This window comes from Heterocephalus glaber, unplaced genomic scaffold, assembly GCF_053883595.1.
Source record: "Heterocephalus glaber isolate CG9 unplaced genomic scaffold, H.glaber_assembly_v1.0 deba00001428, whole genome shotgun sequence".
NCBI classification, from domain to species: domain Eukaryota; kingdom Metazoa; phylum Chordata; class Mammalia; order Rodentia; family Bathyergidae; genus Heterocephalus; species Heterocephalus glaber.
Window position 1 is genome coordinate 196,881 of NW_028258293.1, and position 20,455 is coordinate 217,335.

The 20,455-nt window shown below is 43.4% G+C and overlaps 1 protein-coding gene across 1 annotated transcript; it reads right to left on the reverse strand.

Moving 5' to 3' along the window:
* Positions 1-9,369: 9,369 nt before the first annotated feature.
* Positions 9,370-10,532, reverse strand: LOC101722444 (interferon-induced transmembrane protein 3). The gene is made up of 2 exons (XM_021264084.2): positions 10,154-10,532; positions 9,370-9,672 (listed from the first exon to the last, which is right to left on the reverse strand). Exons 1-2 carry the CDS (start codon positions 10,340-10,342, stop codon positions 9,505-9,507), a joined length of 357 nt encoding a protein of 118 aa, XP_021119743.1. The 5' UTR covers positions 10,343-10,532; the 3' UTR covers positions 9,370-9,504.
* Positions 10,533-20,455: the final 9,923 nt, after the last annotated feature.

A 20,455-nucleotide genomic window follows, 5' to 3' on the forward strand; every position in this document is an offset into this window, starting at 1 on the left:
AGCAAAGCCTCCTTATTACATGGATGTGAGAGCCTTGGACCCAATCAAAACCTTAAGTACTGCCTTAGTGTGCACCTCTAGAAAGCCCCCCATGACAATTGGTGACATTTATGGGAATGCAACTTGTCTGGCAACTTCTTAGGATATGAGTAAGTCCCCCTTCCATGCTGTGTGTAGCCAAACCTTGACTCTGGAAACCCCAAAGGCTTATTTTGCCCCTAATGACACTTGGCTAGCTTGTACCTTGGGGCTCACTGGATGTGCCAAAACTCCTGAGATACTAGAGATACTATATACTGGAGATACTAAACCTGAGGTCCTGTGCATCCTGGTTGGAGTTCTCCCTCAAGTATATGTGTATGGAGGATTGTGGGGATAGGATTTCATAGCACCCCGAGAACTACCATACAGACAGAAGTGAGCAGCCCGCATAGTCATTCCAATTTTGTTGGGGTTGGGGGTAGCTGGTTCGGTGGCACTTGGAACTGCTGCATTAGCTACAGGAGAACTTGGACTCTCGACTTTAGCAGAACAGGTAGACTGTGACCTAGGAAGCCTGCAATGTGCCATTGAGACTCTGCACTCCCAAGTAGTCACTAGCTGACGTGGTCCCCCAAAACTGAAGGGGTCTTGATCTAGTGCTCTTGTCACAAGGCGTATTATGTGCTGCTCTAGGGAAGGCATGTTGTTTCTATGCCAACAAGTCTGTGTAATCCAAGATACTCTTTGAAAGATGAAGGAAAATCTAGATAGATGGTAGAAGGAGAGGGAAAGTAAAAACTCATGGTATCATAACCTGTTCAGTTGGAGCCCTTGGGTAACTACCCTCATCACCAGGCTGGCTGGTCCCCTCATCCTGCTTTTTTTCTGGCTCTTGATTGGCTCCTGTATTCTTTGTGTGTGTGTTAAAATAATTTAATTTCTCTGTACATTTCTGTCTACATGAGAAATCAAGATATGCACTTTATAATATTTACCTGTTTTGAGACATTCAAGTCAGTTCAGATGGCAAAAGTAGAATTCAATAACTAGTGAAATGTTTAAAAAATATGTATTAAAAAAGTATCTTTATGGGCCAGGGATTTAGCTCAGAGGCATAGTGCCTGCCTGGCAAGTATGAGGTCCTTAGTTCGATCCCCAGTACCAAAAAAAAAAAAGAAAGAAAAGAGAAAAGTATTTTTACAAGTTAAACAACAACCTTCCACAATGCAATTAATTGCAAATCACTGAAATTGTAACTCTTTTTTTTTTTTTTTGGTACCGGGGATCAAACTCAGGACCTTGCACTTTTGAAGCAGGCGGCAAAACCACTGAGCTAAGTCCCCAGCCCTGAAATTGTAACTCTTTAGATGATTTCAGTCAGTTTTTGGTTTCAAAATTTGGACACAGTAAGCAAAAAAGTGTTGGCAAAATTTCTATCTGTTTTTATGTTTTTCTTCCTTGCTTTGGGCCCTGTGTTCTTTTTTTTAAATATTACTTTATTGGTACATTTCAGGTATACAATATAATGACATTCATCATTGGAAATTTGCACCTTTACATAATATCTCCGGGTTCTTATTTTTCCAACTTCTCCTGTCCTCCCTTCAGCCCCTCCATCGCTCCCTAAAGACTTTGTTTCCATTTTTTCATTTTCTCATATTAATTCCATTCCCTTCTTTCCTTTCCCCTACCCCTCCCACTTCCCCTTCCCCTTTGCCCCTTTTCTTCCTATTTCACATTATCTATTATACCTTTTAGTCCTTATTTACACTTTCAGTTTCTCACACTAGTGAAACTATTCAGTATTTACATGTGTGTCCTATTTATTTCACTTAAGAGTATCGCCTCAATGTGCATCTATTTATCTATAAATATCTCTAATTTCTCATTTTTTATGCCTGAATAATATTCCATTTTAAAAATAAAACCACATTTTTTTCATCCAGTCTCCAGTTAATGGGCATTTGGGCTGCTTCCAAGTTTTAGCTATTACAAATTGTGCTGCTATGAACATGGGCGCACATATATCACTGTGGTATGATTCCTTTAATTCTTTGGGGAAGATACCCAGGAGGGGAATAGCTGGGTCAAATGGGACTTCCAGTCCTAGTTCTTTGAGGTATCTCCATACTGATTTCCACAGTGGTTGCACCAGTCTACACGCCCATCAGCAGTGGAGCAGGGTTCCTCTTTCCCCACAGCCCCACCAGCATTTGTTATTGGTTGATTTCATGATAGCAGCCATTCTTTCTGGAGTGAGGTGGAATCTCAGCATTGTGTTCATTTGCATCTCTCGAATGACCAGTGATGTTGAACATTTTTTCATATGTTTACTTGTTATTTCTACTTCTTTGTCTGAGAAATGTCTATTCATTTCAGATGCCCATTTTTGGATTGGGTCTTTAAATTTGGGAGGTCTGATCTTTTTAAGTTCTTTATAGATTCTAGATAGTAGACCTTTGTCTGAGGAAGAGCAGGTGAAGATTTTTTCCCACATTGTGGGTTCTCTCTTCACACTGTTGGTGGTTTCTCTTGCTGTGCAGAACCTTTTTAATAAGAAGAGATCCCACTTGTTGTTTGTGCTAGTTTACAGGCAACTGAAGTTTTGTTCATAAAATCATTTCCTTGGGCTGCGGATTTAGCTCAGTGGTTCTGCTGCCTGGCTCACAAATGCAAGGACCTGAGTTCAATCTGGGATCTTTTCCTACACCAATGTCTTCAAGAGTTCTACCTAACCTCTGTTCCAGCCAATTCAGCATTTCTGTTTTAATATTTAGATCTTTAATCCATTTCAATTTTAGTTTAGTGCATGATGAGAGATATAGGTCTAGTTTTAATCTTTGACAAGCTGAAACCCAATTTTTCCAGCACCATTTATTAAAGAAGTTATCTTTCCTTCAGTGAGAGTGTTTGGCTCCTTTATCAAAGATGAGATGGCTGAGTGTGTCTGGAGTTGTTTCTGCATCTTCTAATCTGTTCCATTGGTCCTCAGGTCTGTTTCTTTGCCGGTACCATGCTGTTTTTATCACAGTAGCTTTGTAGTAGAGTTGCAGGTTGGGGATTGTGATACCCCCTCCCATGTCTGTGTTGCCTACAATTGCTTTTGCTATTCTGGGTCTCTTCTTGTTCCAAATGAATTTTTGGATTATTTTCTCAAGGTCCATGAAGTATGCTGCTGGGATTTCAATTGGGATTGCATTGAATTTATATACCAGTTTTGGAAGTATGGCCATTTTCACTATATTAATCCTTCCTACCCAGGAGCAGGGGATGTCTGTCCATTTTCTGATATCATCTTCAATCTCTCTTTTCAGAGTGCCATAGTTTTCAGAGAAGAGGTCTTTGATTTCTTTCATTAGGATGATTCCTAGGTATTTCAGTTTTTTGGATGCTATTGTGAAAGGAATTGTTTGCCCTATTTCTCCCTCAGTGAGTCTATCATTGGTGTAGAGGAAAGCTATTGATTTTTGTGTGTTGACCTTGTATCCAGCTACTCTACTGAATTTGGTTATTGAGTCTAGAAGACTTTTAGTGGAGTTCTTGGGGTCTTCTATATAGAGTATCATGTCATCTGCAAATAATGACAATTTGACTTCTTCATTTCCTATTTTTATTCCTTTTATTTCTTTCTCTTGTCTAATTGCTGTGGCTAATGTTTCCAAAACTATATTGAACAGGAGTGGTGATAGTGGACATCCTTGTCTTGTTCTTAATTTTAGTGTGAGGGATTTCAGGTTTTGACCATTTAGTATGATATTGGCTGTTGATTTTTCATAGATGGCTTTTATCACATTGAGGTAGAGACCATCTATTCCAATTTTTTGTAGGGTTTTTATCATAAATGTGTTGGGTTTTGTCAAATGCTTTTTCTGCATCTATGGAAAAAAATCATATGTTTTTTGTCCTTGGCTCTATTGATATAGTGTATTACACTGATTGATTTGCATATGTTGAACCACCCCTGCATCCCTGGGATGAATCCCACTTGATCAAGGTGTATGATCTTCTTGATGATCTTCTGCATTCTATTTGCCAGTATCTTATTAAGGATTTTTGCATCTATGTTCATTAGTGAGATTGGCCTGTAGTTCTATTTTTCAGTTGGGTCTTTCTCTGCTTTGGGATCAAGGTGATGCTTGCTTTCAGGAATGAATTTGGAGGTACTGCTTCCCTTTCAATTTCATAGAAGACTTTAAACAGCAGTGGCAGTATGTCCTCTCTAAAAGTCTTGTAGAATTCAGCAGTGAAGCCAGCAGGACCCAGGCTTTTCTTAATTGGTAAGTTTTTACTTCTGTTTTCAATTTCATTGATTGATATTGTGTTGTTTGGAATTTTTAGGTCTTCTTCATTCAACTTTGGTAATTCATACATTTCTAGGAATCTGTCCAATTCTTCTGTTTTTCATTTTATTGGTGTATAGGTTCCTGAAGTAGGTATTAATGATCCTCTGGATTTCTGCTGGGTCTGTTGTAATTTCACCCTTTTCATTCCTAACTGCATGGATTTGGGCCTTTTCTTTCCTTTTTCTTATAAGGTTGGCTAAGGATTTATCAATTTTGTTTATTCTTTCGAAGAACCAAGTCTTGGCTTCATTGATTTTTTTGTATCATTCTCTTAGTCTCCATTGAATTGATTTCTCTTTTTTTTTTTGCATTTTTTTTCCATTGAATTGATTTCTGCTCTGATCTTTATAATTTCCTCCCTTGTATGAGTTTTGGGTTTGTCCTGCTCTTCTTTTTCTAGAAGCTTGAGGTTCAGCATCAGGTTGTTTAATTGGGCTTGCTCTGTTTTCCTAATATACGTATTCACTGCTATGAATTTCCCTCATAATACTGCTTTCATTGTGTCCCACAGATTCCAATATGCTGTATTGTCATTGTCATTTAATTGAAGGAACTGCCTGATTTCTTCTTTAATTTCCTCTGTGATCCATTGGTTATTCAGAAGTGTGCTGTTCAATTTCCACATGTTTATGAAATTTTTGCCATTTCTTTTGCTATGGATCTCTAATTTCATCGCACTATGGTCTGAAAATATACAGAGGATAACTTCAATTCTTTTGCACATGTTCTATGAGCAAGTATGGGATCTATTTTGGAGAATGACCCGTGTGCAGCTGAAAAGAATGTGTATTCTGATTTTGTGGGGTGGAAGACTCTGTAAACATCTGTTAAGTTCATTTGTTCAAGAGTTCGATTGAGTTCTAGTATTTCATTACTTATTTTTTGTCTAATTGATTTATCTATTTGTGACAGTGGGGTATTGAGGTCCCCCACTACTATTGTATTAGGACATATATGTCTTTTCCTGTTCAGTAGTATTTGTTTTATATAGTTGGGTGCACTGGTGTTTGGTGCATAGATATTTATGATTGTCATCTCTTCCTGTTGGATTGTTCCATTTACAAGGATGTAGTGTCCTTCTTTGTCTCTCTTAATCAGTGTTGGTTTGAAATCCACTTGATCTGCAGAGAGGATAGCTACTCCTGCTTTTTGGGGGGGTTCCTGTCTCATGGAGTATTGTTTTCCACCCTTTAACTTTCAATTTATGAGTTTCGTTTTGAATTAAGTGTGTTTCTTGTATGCAGCATATTGTTGGATTTTGCTTCTTGACCCATTCTGCCAGTCTATTTCTTTTGATTGGTGAATTGAGACCATTAACATTGATGGTTATAACTGATACATATTGACTTGTCATTGTCATGACTTTTTCTTTTTGTTGGATTCTCCCTCTTTGCATTTAATTTCTTGTTGTGCCCAACAGATTCATTCTGCTGTGCTTTCTGGTGTTGTGATCCTCATTGTCTTTTCCTAGGATATTTTCTAAAATTTTTTGGAGTGCTGGTTTGGTATTCATGAAGTTCCTAAGGTGCTCTTTATCATGAAAGTATCTTATTTCTCCATCAATTTTGAAAGATAGTTTTCTAGGGTACATCAATCTGGGTTGGAGGCTATTTTCCTTTAGGGCTTGGAATATGTCAGTCCAACCTCTTCTTGCCTTGAGGGTTTGCATTGAGAAGTCTGCTGTGATTCTGATGGGCTTTCCTTTGTATGTGATTTGTTTCTTTTCTCTAACTACTTGTAGAACTTTTTTCTTCTGTTGGGTTTCTGGAATCTTAATAATTATACGCCTATGTGTAGGGTTTTTTTTTTATTAAGGCTATTTGGAGTCCTATATGCCTCATTTATCTGTATGTCAAGTTCTTTTCCCCTCTTGGGAAGTTTTCTGCCATTACTTCTGTGAACAGTTTTTTATGTCATCTGCACTCTCTCCTGTTTCTTCTTTGACTCCAATCAGTCTTTTTTTATTTTAATTGTTTACCAGAAAGCCATTTGATTTTTTTTCCCCATTAACTTTATCGGTACATTTTAGGTATGAAATACAGTTACATTCATCATTGGGATCTTGTACCATTACATGAGTCTCTTGGTTCTTATTTTTTTCCCCTTCCTTGGCCCTCCCTTCGCCCCTTCCACCCTTCCCTATTTGCAAAGACCTTGTTTCCATTTTTTTCCTCTTCTCATGTTTTTTTCCTTTCCCTTTTTTCCCTTCCCCTACCCCTCCCAATTCCCCTGCTCTTTTAGACCTTTTCTTCCTGTTACACAATATCAGTTATACATTTTTTAAATTACAATATTAAGATCTATGAGACATTACCACAGATTTTACAGAATTTAAAAGGATATAGAAAGCATATTACAAAAATCTTTTTTGAAATAAATTTGACAGCTTCTAAGAAGTAACTTAGAAGACCAACTAATGAAACTAACTCTGGAGGAAATATAAAATTTGAATAGCACCTATTAAAGAAAGTATATTCCTAGCTTGAAAACCTACCTATATCACAACAGCAGGCTCATAAACATTTTATCTGATAAATTATATCAAACAATTAAAGCAGAAAAAAGAAGGAACACTTCTCCCTTCATTTTAGGAAATCAACACTGTGCTAATCCTAAAACTGGATAAAGATAATAGAAGAAAAAAGTATGAACATAGATAGAAATGTGTTTAACAAAACAAACTCTTAGAAGTCAGATCTGGCAGTATGTAGGAAGTGGTTTTATTATAGGGATGGCAGTGTTGGTTCAGCATTGGAAGATCCACCCCCAAAAGTAATCATTTTAACAGAGGAACAGAGAAAGCCATATGATCCTGTCACTAGTTAGACTCCAATCAGTCTTATGTTATTCTTCTTTACATTGTCTAGCAGCTGCTGGATTGATTTCTCATGGTCCCTTACAATTTTGAAGCAATTTTTCTTTTCCTGGTCATTAATTGCAATCTTATCTTCTATATCTGAAATTCTATCCTCACATTGGCTCATTCTGCTGTGTAGACTTTCAGTGGAGTTGTGGGGTTTTGGCAGGGGTTTTTTGTACTGGGGAATTGAACTCTTGTCCTTGTGCTTGCACAGCAGGTGGTGAAATCACTGAGCTAAATCCCTGGCCCTTCAATAGATGTTTTCATCTCCTGGAAATCTGTTTGTGTCTGTTTTATGGATTCCATTTGTTTCCTATGTTGGGATTCCATCATGTTCCTCAGCTCCTCTATTTTTTTTATCTGTGTCCTCTCTATATTTATTAATCATGTCTTGCACTATGGGCACAATCTCTGCTGTTATCTGAGAAATTATTTTTGATTTTATTTTTTCCAGATCCTCTTTTGTTGCCAGTTCAGGGAGTCCAGGTGGTTTAGTATTAGAGTGTTCCATCTCATTTCCCTTTAGGGTTCCTGTAGGTGATCTGGAAGTCTGGTTTTGAGACTTGTTTATGTTTCTTCTCATTTCTGCGGGGGTGGGGGGTGGGGGGGTGGTAACTATTGACACCCATGCAGCTCACCTCCTCTGAGTTGGGAGTGGTAGAACAGTGGCCTGGAAGCCCCTTCCTCTGGGCTGGGAGTGGTGGAACAGGGGCCCCTGTATTCTTAATTGGATAATCAACTTTGTAAAACAGCACATAGACTCTGTTTTTTGTTTTGTTTTTTTTGGTACCAGGGATCGAATTCGGGACCTTATACTTGCAAGGCAGGCACCAGAACCACTGAGCTAAATCCCTGGCCCCACATAGCCTCTGTTAAACTGATGTAAATGAGATCCTACTATAATCCCTTGCCCATGCAAGAGGCTCTCATTGAGTCAATGCTTTCACATCATGCTTAGAGGAGTTGGAAATGTGCTAACCAACCTGACTCCATCTTGAGTCTTACCACTATTGTGTGCTTATGCTTGGACAAAGCACCCAAAACCCACATCCTGTTTGGCACTAAACTTGCTGCAGTTGCAGGATGTTTTGTAGTTCACCTAGTATGTGAAACTTCCCTTTGCCCCCACTAACCTGGCATGGTTCTGCTTTTGTAAAGTTCCACTTGCTCTCCCCTTGAGCCCTCCCCAACTGAAGGCATGATTTAAAAGGAGAAATCAAAGTGTTTCTCAGGGCTGAGAGAACTTTCTGGGCACTAGCCCCCTCTCAGTCTCTGGCTGTAAATAAAACAGACTCCGTTCTGGCTCAGAGTGTGGTGCATGTCTATTGTTCCAACTCGCTCACCCATAACACTCCAAGCCACCTCCCTCCTCATATCCCAGGAATACAGGGACAGTTTGCCCTCCTGCACATTCATTTTCAGCTCAGGGACCCTACACTCTCCATAGATCCCCAGAATTAGGACCCATGGGCCCAAAGGGGCAGGGGACTTTGTAGGTCCAAGGCAGAGCAGGGGACACCTGGTGAAGCCCTTGGCTTGAGGTGCTTGGCAAGTGGGATGTGTGAGAAGCTGGAGATTGCCAGGTCTGTGGGGCCCCCACCTGACCCAGCCCAGCCCAGCCAGAAGCAGCAATGCTCCCCAACCTTCTCAGAACAGCTCCTTCTCTAGGCAAACCAGCACTGCTAGAATCTAAGGATTCAGACATCAGGGTCTGCCCCAAAGACAAGAAGTCACCAAGTGTGAACCTTGGTTTCTAACCTCCCTCAGCCAATGGCAGCCACACCAGCCACACCCAAGGAGAGTTGTATGTTGAATCCACAGGAAGCAGGAGCCAGGATAGAGCCAGAGCTGGATGGGCCAGGAAGGCAGAGCCCAGCTCCAGGACTTGATCCAGGACTTGCCCCAGGAATATGAAAGCCACAGTGGATCCCCAAGTCCAGGGCTGCACACATTCCTGCTAGAGTGGACAGAATTGTCCTGGCAACACTGCCTCGGGTCAGGAAAATGTGAAAGGGGACACAGCAGGACCCCAGTGGGCTGCCCCTCCCCACAGCAGGTACCCAGAGACCTCTGTCCTGAGGACCTGCTCTGCTCCTCGAAGAGACGCTGCACCAAGGGTGGCTCATCTCAGGACCGAAATGGGGACGGTGAGTAATGCTCCCTCCCCAGGACACGTCACAGCACTGTGGAAACACACACTTTATTGAGCCCAATTGTGGACAGCTGCTGAGGGTGTGGGGTACAGAGCAAGACCCAGCCCAGGGCCAGAGAAGCTGTGAGGGAGGAAATCACAGGACTAGTAGCCCTGAGAATCCTTTGTCACTGGGACAAGCGTTGGAAGAGTGTCACGATGGCCGCAGAGTATACAATGATGAAGACAACAGTGAGGATGATGGTAACAACTGTGGCAATGATGTTCAGCCACCTGGAGGTGGAGGCGTAGCTCTGGGCCCCGATCACGTCGCCCACCATCTTCCTGTCCCTGGACTGGGGGAGACCAGAGAGTGAGGGCCCTGTGCTGGGTCAGGGGAGAGCCAGGCTGCTGACCGGGGGGCCCCAGGGTTGCCCTGCCCTCACTCAGGTCGGGGACCCCCCCCCACACTCAGACTGTGCAGGAGGCCCGGGTGCTGGCCACTCACCACCGGGGGCAAAGTGCCCTGTGGGTCCTTCTGCAGCTCCCAGACAGCCTGGGGCTGGTGTGGGCAGCGGGGAGAATTCCTCTGGGTGGCCGGGGACCAAGTGTGACCCCAGGATGCCCTGGCATCGCACCCGTGCCTGGCCTGGGAGATGCCTCAGCACACACGCACATGCGCACAGGGGGACATGCACCCCATACACGGCCCAGGGCATTCACAGGTCTCGCACACACAAGCACACGCATGCACACACCCAGACACCCGGGTGCTGTCCAGGAAGCTGGGACGGAGGCTCACAGCTCCTTCCAGAGCACCATGCCCAGGACACCCACCTTTATGGAGTAGGCGAAGGCTATGAAGCCCAGGCAGCATACATTCAGGATGACTGTGTTGATCAGGGACCAGACCACATGGTCACGCACAGGGGTGTCCCTCGGAATGCTGATCACGGTGGAGGTCATGGGAGCCGGGTGGTGGGGTCCCCCCAGCACGGTCACCTCTTGCTCCTCCTTGGGCATCATCTACGTTGGCAGGTGCCCCTCTTGGAAATGGAGAAGGCCTGAGCAGTGTGGTTTGTGATAAGAGAAGAGCAGCTTGGATCTGGCAGGGCTGCTGCTTGGTGGCCACCTCCACAGCAATGTGTTTCTGGCTTCCTGTTTCCTGGTGATTTATAAGTTGGTATGTTGTTGGGGAGTGAGGAGAAAGCAGCAATCACTGAGTCTCAAATTGCAATTAGGACTTTAAACCAGGCAGGACCACTCCCACCGAGCACACCCTTGCCCCCCTGAGGGTGGAACCTGGAGACCTAGGGGCAGCTCAGCCTGTGTCCTCCCTTGAGTGACCCCAGCTGCACCAGCAACAAAATAAGAGGGACACATTTGCAACAGGGCATGTTTGGGAGCCTGATGGCTTTCACTGTAATATGACACTGTGTTCATGGTTTATATGATTCAATTTAGCACCGACTTTTATTTGAAATTACAGTTCAGATGAAGGTCAGGGCTGGATTAGTGTTTCATACCAACTTCTGGGAAGTCACATTTATATAAAAGACATGAAGCAGGCCCATACAAGTCTAGAAGGTGCTGCCCCAGGGTAGGAAACTGTCCCTGGTAACCTGGTTCTTGGGTGGGAGATGAAGGGAGGGTGCAGCTGAGGAAGGGCTTGCAGCAGTGTTTATTCCTGATTGCAAATGCTCCACCTGCTCCAGGGAATTTAGCCCATGGCACATCCTGTGAGCTCTTCACAAAATTGCAAGCTGTAATAAATGGTGGAGGAGGATGAGACCAGTCAGGTAAGCTAGTGAAAGTAAAAAGGTAGACTTTATTTACCTGGGCAACTGTCACCACTGAACAAAGAAAAGGCAAGAAGCTTCATAGGGCATTGGAAGAGAGGTCTGGCACGTCTATCACAAATAGGGATCAGAGCAAATATTTGTGGTCAGGGTCCATGCAGGGATAAAAGCAGATGTGTGCATATTTTCAGGTGCCTTGGCATTGAAAAGGTGCCATACTTTGTAGCTGTTACTGTAAGGTTGGACAGAGTTATGATTGAGACCACTGAGGCAGGCAAAGCCTAAGCAACATGCAATGAGTTTATTGCCATCTGGGTGCAGATGGGTCAAGGGCGAGAAGGCCATTGGCACTGAGAGGAGGGTGCTCGTGGTTGATATGAGGCATTTTAGGCGGGGGATGGTGGAAAATTTAGAGTCCCGTGGGTGATGGGCCTGGGTGATAAACAGGGGGGTGAAGAGAGGCTGCTGGCTTCTTATCTCTGCTCCTGTGGATGTGGGTAGCAGGTCTGTTTGGCCGGGGGTCCAATGGGGGGGCTGTCAGTTATCTCTACTTTGGCAACATCCCATCCTGTGTTCTGCGGAGTGGAGATAGCACCTTCATTGGCCGCTTGTTTGGTTGTGGGGTTTTTTCCCAGTACCAGGGATCAAACTCAGGACGTTGCACTTGTGAAGCAGGCACAGTGTCACTGAGCTAAATCTCTGGCCCTGTTGCGTTTTTTGTATCTTGTCAAACTGTAGCTTGGAATTAAAGAGCATATTTATTAACCATTCCATAACTAGGTCAAGCCTGACACCTGCCATGTCCTCAGTAGTGCAGGGATAGAAACCCATAGGTAGGAAAAATGAGGGACACCCCCCACTCTAAGGAGTTTTGACAAACAGTTGAACAGGCCTAACTACCTGCAAAAACTGACAGCTTGTGGTTGAACTTCCTCTGAACACTGTACCCTGCAAAGCTTATTTTGCAGAAATTAAAGAAAAAAAAGGAACCGAACCCTAGAATGTGAAAGCTCCCCAAAGGCCTTTCCCCATCCTCCTTAGTAACAAGCCAATCAACCAATCAAGCAAGGGCGCCCTCAGCCCAGAGACAGGATAGGTTCCTGACTACTATAAAGTTAACAATTTGAGCCCACCATCAACGGTGGCTCCATTTCGGACACTCCTGCCTGTCTCTCTGAGAGAAGGCAGCTCTACTCTTACATGCTTGCTATATTAAAGTATAAACTTTGCTTTTACTCTTTTGATCTCTTATCTGATTCTTCCACAACTTTCTTCATCTTGGGAGAGTCAGGCCAGGGATAGCAGAGACCCTCTGCCCACGACAGTAGGATTCAATGACACTCCATAACTCTGTTCCAATTGAGACAGAAAAATAAAACAGCTGACAGACAGGTGGGACACCAGTCCAGGATAATGGTGGCCATAAGCTGTTTCATTTTTTCAGCCCAAGCAAATTCCTCCTTGGTAGACCCTGCCCTGAACTGATGCCCACTCCAAGTACATGTCTCCCTTATCTATTTCTTCTTGGCAGACCCTGCCCTGAACTGATGCATATTCCAAATATGTGTCTCCCTTATCTAGCCAACCTTACCCTGAACTAATGTTTTCTAACCTCAGTTTGAGCTTGCTATAGACCAATCAGTAATAATGATATCATATGTAACCAATCAACTGCTTGCTCTGCTTCTGTACTTAGTTACTGCTTGCAAACACTATTTAAACTGTAGAAGGACAAAAAACAGCTGCCTGATTCTTTGAGGAACTATCCCAATGAAGTAATGGAGGCTTTCTAATGTTGTGCCCAGATCGCGAAGTCCCCAAAGACCACCAAGGAGCCGATTCCAATGCAAACGCACAAGGGTCGTTTATTCAAGCTCAAGCAGGGACTCTAAACCGTCACCGATGCAGCGGATCAGAATTGGGAGCCCCGAATTTCAAATTAGCGGGGTTTTTATAGAGGTTACAGCAAGGTTTGGAGATTTTTCACTTAGCAGTTACATGATTGGTTAACATTTAGCAAGCATGAAGTGTACATTTCTGATTGGCTAGGTTCATGGGGGGGGTTGAGGGGCGGTTACATGTAGGTTTTACGAGGGAAATGAGGGACAAAGGTTAGTGGTCGACTGTCACGTACTGATGGTCAGCAGACACACTGACTAATAGTCATGACCATTACATACTGACAGCACATCTACAGATTGTTCTATGGATAGGGGGCCCGGAACGTTCTTTTCCTAGGCAAACAGATGGCTGAGTAATTAACTTAGGAACTTTGCTTTGGTACAGATTGTGTCTTTCGTCCCAGAGCATGCACATTTTAACCATTAATTTGTGAGAGACTAGGGGAATGGTGCATTTTAGCAAAATGGAGTCGCTTTAGTCTCACACTAAGTCTTGGGTGCCTTTTGGTATCTCCCTGTCTGCCGTTACACAATCGTGGCACTTGATATAGGGGGAAGAGATGTAACTCCCAAACCTGCTAGATATCTGAAACTCAAGTTCATGTTCTCTAAAATTGAAAAATGAATTCTAGGAACAAGAGAGTAGGAAAATTTTATTGAAGGGCCAGGGATTTAGCTCAGTGGTGCCATGCCTGGCTCACAAGTGCAAGGTCCTGAGTTCAATCCCCGGTACTGCAAAATTTTTAAAAAATTTAAAAATAAGAAAATTTTATTGAGAGAAAGATAGTTTCTAAGAGATACAGAAGGGGACCAGAAAGTGGTTTACACGCCAATCCTGCTTCTCAAAGGTATTTTTTTTTTTCGGCACTGGGGATCAAACTCAGGACCTTGTGCTTGTACATTCTTTTTTTTTGTACCAGATATCAAACTCAGGTCCTTGTGCTTCCGAGGCAGGTGGTGGAACCACTGAGCTAAATCCCTGGCCCTCTCAAAGGTGTTTTATGGGACAAAGCCACAAGATGAGGTGGGTTCAAGGTGGGCAAAACTATAGTCAACTAGTAAGGTTGCAAGTACAGTCCCTTAGATAATTTTTTTTTGTACCAGGGATCGAACTCGAGTCCTTGTGCTTGTGCAGCAGGTGGCAAAACCACTGCGCTAAATCCCTGGCCCCCTTAGGTAATATTGATCCAATGAGAAATCACCAGATAGACAAAAGTATGATCAACCAATAAGATTACAACAAGTATAGTTGCTTAGGTGATACTGATTAGAGGGCGATCCAGTAGGGAAGCAAGTCATGTAGCCAGTTTTCAAGGATTTTCGGTCAGGGATCTTTTCTGGAAGGGTTGGGTAAGATCTTGGTCCCAGACCCAAGTGATTAATACCTATTTAGAGTATCAATCACTGCTATTCATCCTTAGGAGAAGCACACTTGGATGGATGTGATAGCATTGCAGATTGGTAAGCTAATTAGATATCTTCTAGGCAGTTAGGGCCAGCCCAGGAGGAGCCAACAACATTCCTTAATAAGGAATCTTACTAAAGGCAGCTTTTGCCTCTACTCTAGGACTACAGTTAGAGCAATTAGAAAGACAAAGGTAGAAAAGGAGAAACCAGAACCAGAAAGGCACCAGGTAACACAATTACCATAAGAATTCATCAGAAAAAGTTAACAAAGCACAGAGAAAGCCAGAAACATAAAAGACCTGGGTAACCAGCCCCCTCACTCCCCTCTGATAAAATGCAAAGGAGATAAGGAGCAGTCCTGTAAGGCCTCTTATTTAAAATATAAAAGACACACAACTATACATGTATACATATATCCTCCCTTTGGTGACACTGCGTTACTACACCAGATACACACATTCCCTTTACTTAATCATTAACTCTAAACTGCCTTTCTATAAAACTGCCCCCACTTATCCATCACAAAGGGGCAGGAAGGAATCAAACGTCCAGAAAAAATGCAGACAGAGGTGCCCAGGTTAGGGTCAAAGACAACCAGAAAGCCAATCAGATTGTGAAAACTTCCAGGTGTTCACAAGGGGGATGGGAAGAATCACTAGCCCTAAATAAAAGGACCCAGGGCCAGTGTGGTGTTGCTTACCTGTAATCTCAGCACTTGAGAGGGTGAGGTAGAACGATTACTTAGAGTTTGAAGCCAGCCTGAGTGACAAGCACGTAGCCCAGCAAGCAAGAAGAGAGTCTGAACTACATAGCAAGTCCCTGTTTAAAAAAAAAATAGCCAGGGACTAGGGCTTGGGGCTACTCACCTTTCCAGAGTAGCTCTCTATCTTTTTTTCCACCTTTTTCCATTTCTTTCTTTTTTTTTTCCTGGTACTGGGGATCAAACTTAGTTAGGACTTTGTGCTTGTGAGGCAGGCATGGTGCCACTGAGCTACATCCCCACCCCTTTCCACCCTTCTCCAAATAAACCATCTTCCTTTATTTTAAACTCTGCCTCCTTAATCCCTTACTGGTGCCATTTACGACCCTGGGAGCTGCATGTCCCAGCGGAACAGTGGTGCATAAAACCTGACACAACACCGCACCTTTTCTCTGTAGCCTCTGGAAACCACTCATCTGTTTCTGTCCCTCATTTCCTCATTCTGGTGTTCATGGGAATCTTATGACACAGCGTGAGGTCTTCCGTGATGTCTTCTATGATAGGTCTCCCACCACCTCAGCAGCTATTATGTAGCGTAGCTGCCCTCTTCCTATGGTGCCTTGCCCCTCCCCTGTGTGACGTCATGCCAAGATGGTTGCTCCCACCAAAGAACAAACCCTTCTTCCCAGCATGCCCCTGTTCCCACCTAAGAGAGTAACCTAATACTCGCTCACCTCCTACCGCCTAGTGACATCACCGGCTCCTCCATTCCCTAGTCACTACCTCAGTCAACCCCGCCTCAGCCCCTACAAACCCCACCCCAGTCTCTATAAAAGACTCTCCCTGCCCCAGCCATATTGCTTTTGTCTCTCCTTTGTTCAGAGACAGCCCGGCAGATCTATTCCCCTAATAAAGGCTTGTTGTGGCCTGCTCTGGTCTTGGTTTTCGGCCCTTTTACCTGACATTCTATATATTTGAAAAACATTTTCAAGGTTCACCTACTTTCCACCTGTATCAGTACTTCTTTCCCTTTTTTGTTTTGTTTTGTTTTGGTACCGGGGATCCTTGCACTTGTGAGGCAGGCGGGGCAGGCGGGAGAACCACTGAGCTAAATCTCTGGCCCTTCTTTCCCTTTTGTAGCCTGATCATATTCTATTTTCTGGATTGACCAGTTTGTTTTTCTATTTGTCAGTTAGTTGAAGTGGTTTCTACCTTTTGCCTGTCACTAACAGTACTGCAATTATGAGAAACTGTGGCCCTGTCTTTTCCAACAAAAGAGATAAACAGGAGTGCCTCCATTTTAGACTCTAGTCCATCATAGGTGGCCCCACCCCTCACACTGAAATTAACTTTGGGAACATAGCTACAGGCCAAAGATAGCTTATCAATATCCAGGGACTTTCTGTTCCCCACTCCCTCTCCCATCCAGTGCCTCCTCCCTCTCAGTAATCCTTCAGATCCTCCCCTCCTGACACTTAAACTAGCCAACCTTAGGGCCAGGATATAGCTCAGTGGCTCCGCACCTGCCTGGCAAGTACAAGGTCCTGAGTTGGATCCCTGGTACTGGAAAAATGAAAAAACTAGCCAACCTCAATAGATTGTAAGCCTTTGAATTCAGCCAATAAACCTAAAGGATAGCTGCTTCCCATGCATTAGAGCTTAAAAACCACCACCACCACCACCACCCCCACTTGCTGCCCGCTTGGTGTGGCTGTTACCTCGGGTCCGAGTGCACTCAGGCCCTTCTACAGAAATAAATTCAAACTTTGCTTTGTGGAGTCCTTTTGCTTGCTATCTGAGTGCATTCTTTCCAGCACTGACAATTTGAGTCTGGGGCTCATTTCCAACAATAATTGGCACCCAACATAGGGCCCCAGCACATTAGGGAACCAGGACTCTCAAGGAGAGGAGACATCCTGCTGTGAGAAACTCAAGAGAATTCCAGCAAGTTTTCAATAGGATGGGCTAAACCTGACATCAGCCTGATGCACAGGATCCCAGCACCACCTCTCAGGACCTGGATGTAGAAGTTCTCAAAGGTTTCCTCCAGATTTAGACAGCATAAAAGGACACATTAACACCATGAAGGCTTTGCTACTGTAACTTTCTATGGTATCCCATGCTATGTTTTCCCAAATGCAGCATGTACTTTTATCTTTGCTTACCCTCTTTTTCTATTTACTTGGTCCAAGCTTGCTCTGCAGAGCCAGTTTCTCTCCCATTCTTCATTTTTGCTCTCTTGAATAACTTTGCCACTGCTTTTTGCTAATTTTGTTCAATTCTTTGAGGCCAGAAGAACCTGGAAGCCAACTCCAGAAGGACAGGAAAGCAATCCAAAACTTGGTAATGTTTAGCTGGCGAGCCACTTTTTAGAAACACACCACCAATAACAGGTAAAAGAAGACAAGGCAATCAAGATTTTAAAATTTGTACTTTGAAGAAAAAACTGCAACTTCAGGACACAGTCTAGTTTATTTATTTTTCTTTCTCCCAAAACAGCAGGCCTGGCCGACCCCCTTGCAGCTGCAAATAGGTCTGCCCATTTCCTTTTATTTGCAAATATCCTCTTTCACCTATGAATAGACCTCTCTTTTGGGATTTCCCATAGGACTAGACCATTGCCTCACTATGGGTGGGTCATCTTCTCCTGCCCGCTAGATAAGACAGAATCATCAAATTCCACAGACTCTGGCCAATCACAGGAAAGATCCCCCTTTCCCAACTGTATTGTGCCTTATTTCTCTGAGCACTCAGATTATCAGGTAGTATTGTAGATAGGTAAGTTAATTAGATATTTTGTAGGCAGTTAGGGCCAGCCCTAAAGGAACCATGATGGAGGACAGTGGAGGACAATCCAGACACATTCACTGAAAGTCAGCATTATAAAAGAAGAAAAACTACCACACTACCACACCTGCATTGCATGAATTGCAGTGATTGATATTCTAAATAGGTGTCCATCACCTGGCTGGGGGACCAAAATCTTCCAAGAAAGATCCCTGACTCACCCCTTACCACTGAAAATCCTTGCTCATTCCTTGTACACTTGCTACATGACTTGTTTCCCCATTGGATCCCCATTTAATCATTACCTAAGTAACCATACTTTTCATAATCTTGTTGGTTGTTCATAGTTTTGTTCACCTTGTGATTTCTCATTGGATCAATATCACCTAAGCCACTGTACTTGTAATCTTACTAGTTGACTAAAGTTTTGTCCCACCTTGAACCTGCCTCACCTTGTGGCTTTGTCCCATAAAACAACTCTGAGAGGGCCGGGGATTTAGCTCAGTGGTTTTGCCACCTGCTGCACAGGCTCAAGGACCCAAGTTCGATCCTCGGTACCAAAAAAACCAAAAAAACAAAAAACACCTTTGAGAAGTTGAGAAGTTGTGTGAGTGGACAACCCATTTTCTGGTCCCACTTCTCTCTTAGACAGAAGCTATCTTTCAATAAATTTTTCCTACTCTTAACTTCTACTGTTCCTAGAATTCATTCTTCAATTTTAGAGAATACAAACTCAAACTTCAGATATCTAACAGGTTTAGGAATTGCAGCTCTTCTCCTGATATCATTTCCACCTTCTAAAAGTGGTGTGCCAACTAAACATACCAGGTTTTGGGTTGCTCTTTGGAGTTAATGTCCAGGTTCTTTTCATCTCAAATGAAGAATTGAACAAAATGAGCAAAAAGCAGTGGACAAGTTTATTCAAGAAAGTAAAAGTGAAGAGTGAGTGTGAGACCGAGGGCCTTGCCAAATGCTCCGAGGAGCTGACTGGAGCTGGCTGCAGCAAAGAACACCCGGGAAGGAACACACTTGATGTGAGACCAAAAGTGACTCCATTTTGCTAATGTGAGACCAGAATGACTCCATTTTGTCCAAAATGGAGCAGTCTCCTTTGTTCTTTCAAATTAATGATTAAATGTGCTTAATCTGGGACAAAAGACATGATCTGTAACTCGGGATTCCTAAGCTCATGACTCAGTCATCTGTGTGCCCTAGAAACAAGTGTCCCGGGCCCACTATCTATAGGACAATCTGTCCATGTGCTGACTGTCCACACAAGGTGGTCATGACCATGAGTCAGGATGTCTGCTGACCATCAGTACATGACAGTAGACCACTAACCTTTGTCCCCATTTTTCTTGTAAAAACCTATACGTAATCCCCTTCAACCCCCAATGAGCCTAGCCAATCAAAATTCTACACTTCATACTTGTTAAATGTTAACCAATCATATGGCTGCTAATGACTGAAGCTTGCTGTAATCTCAATAAAAACCCTGCTAATTTGGAACTCGGGGCTCTCAATCTTGATCCTCTGTGTCGGTGACAATTGAGAGTCCCTGCTTAAGCTTGAATAAATGACCCTCGTGTGCTTACATCGGAAAGGGCCTCCTGGTGGTCTTTGGGACTTTGTAATCTGGGCACAACATTGACAAGTTGGAAAGTAAAACAGACCTTTATTAGTCTGGCCAGATGGCACTCCCAAAGCAAAATAGCTTAGAGAGGCAGCTGGCTCAGAGTCCGAGGCTGTTTTTATAGGGGGTTGAGGAGGAAGTTAACATATAGAATTAAAGAAAAGGGGACAAAGGTTAGTGGTCGACTGTCACGTACTGATGGTCAGCAGACATTTGCAGATTGTTCTATAGATTGTGGTGTCCGGGGCATCAGTTCCAGGCAAACAAGGAGTTGAGTAGTTTACTTTGGGACTTTAGGTCTGTTACAGATTTTATCTAGTGTCCAAAAACTAACAAGCATCTTTATCCATTAACTCACATTTAATCACAGTTGGGGCTAGGAGGTTTTATGATTACAGAGTTATGCAGTCCCACATGAGGGAGAAAATGGCTTTGCAGACTGAACTTGGGCCAAGTAAAAGGAGAAAAAGCAATAAAAGGACACCCTGGAGAAAGCAGGGAAGGCTACTGTGAAGAACGTCATGATAGCCAGCTCTTTTGGGAGTTGATGTCCTTATATGTTGTCCAAATCTCAAGGAAACCCAACAGAACTTCCACATCCAGGTTCTGAAAAGCAGTGCGGGGCTCCCATGCCTCAGGCTGATGTCAGATCCAGGCCACTTGCTCAGGGCTTTGAAAATTGTTCTGTCCATGTGTCCTGGATCTTGTAACTAATGGATCACATCTACTTCCCCAGCCAGCTTTGTGATCCCCTAATATCCTATCTCACCCTCACTCAGCTCGGTGTGTCCTGTGTCTCCCTCTAATAAATCCTTCTCACGTCTTTCTTACTAACAGATCCTGAAAATTCTTTTTCTGCTATGGGAATCAATGAACTTGCAAACTTAAAAAAAAGTGGATTAAGTTCCTTAT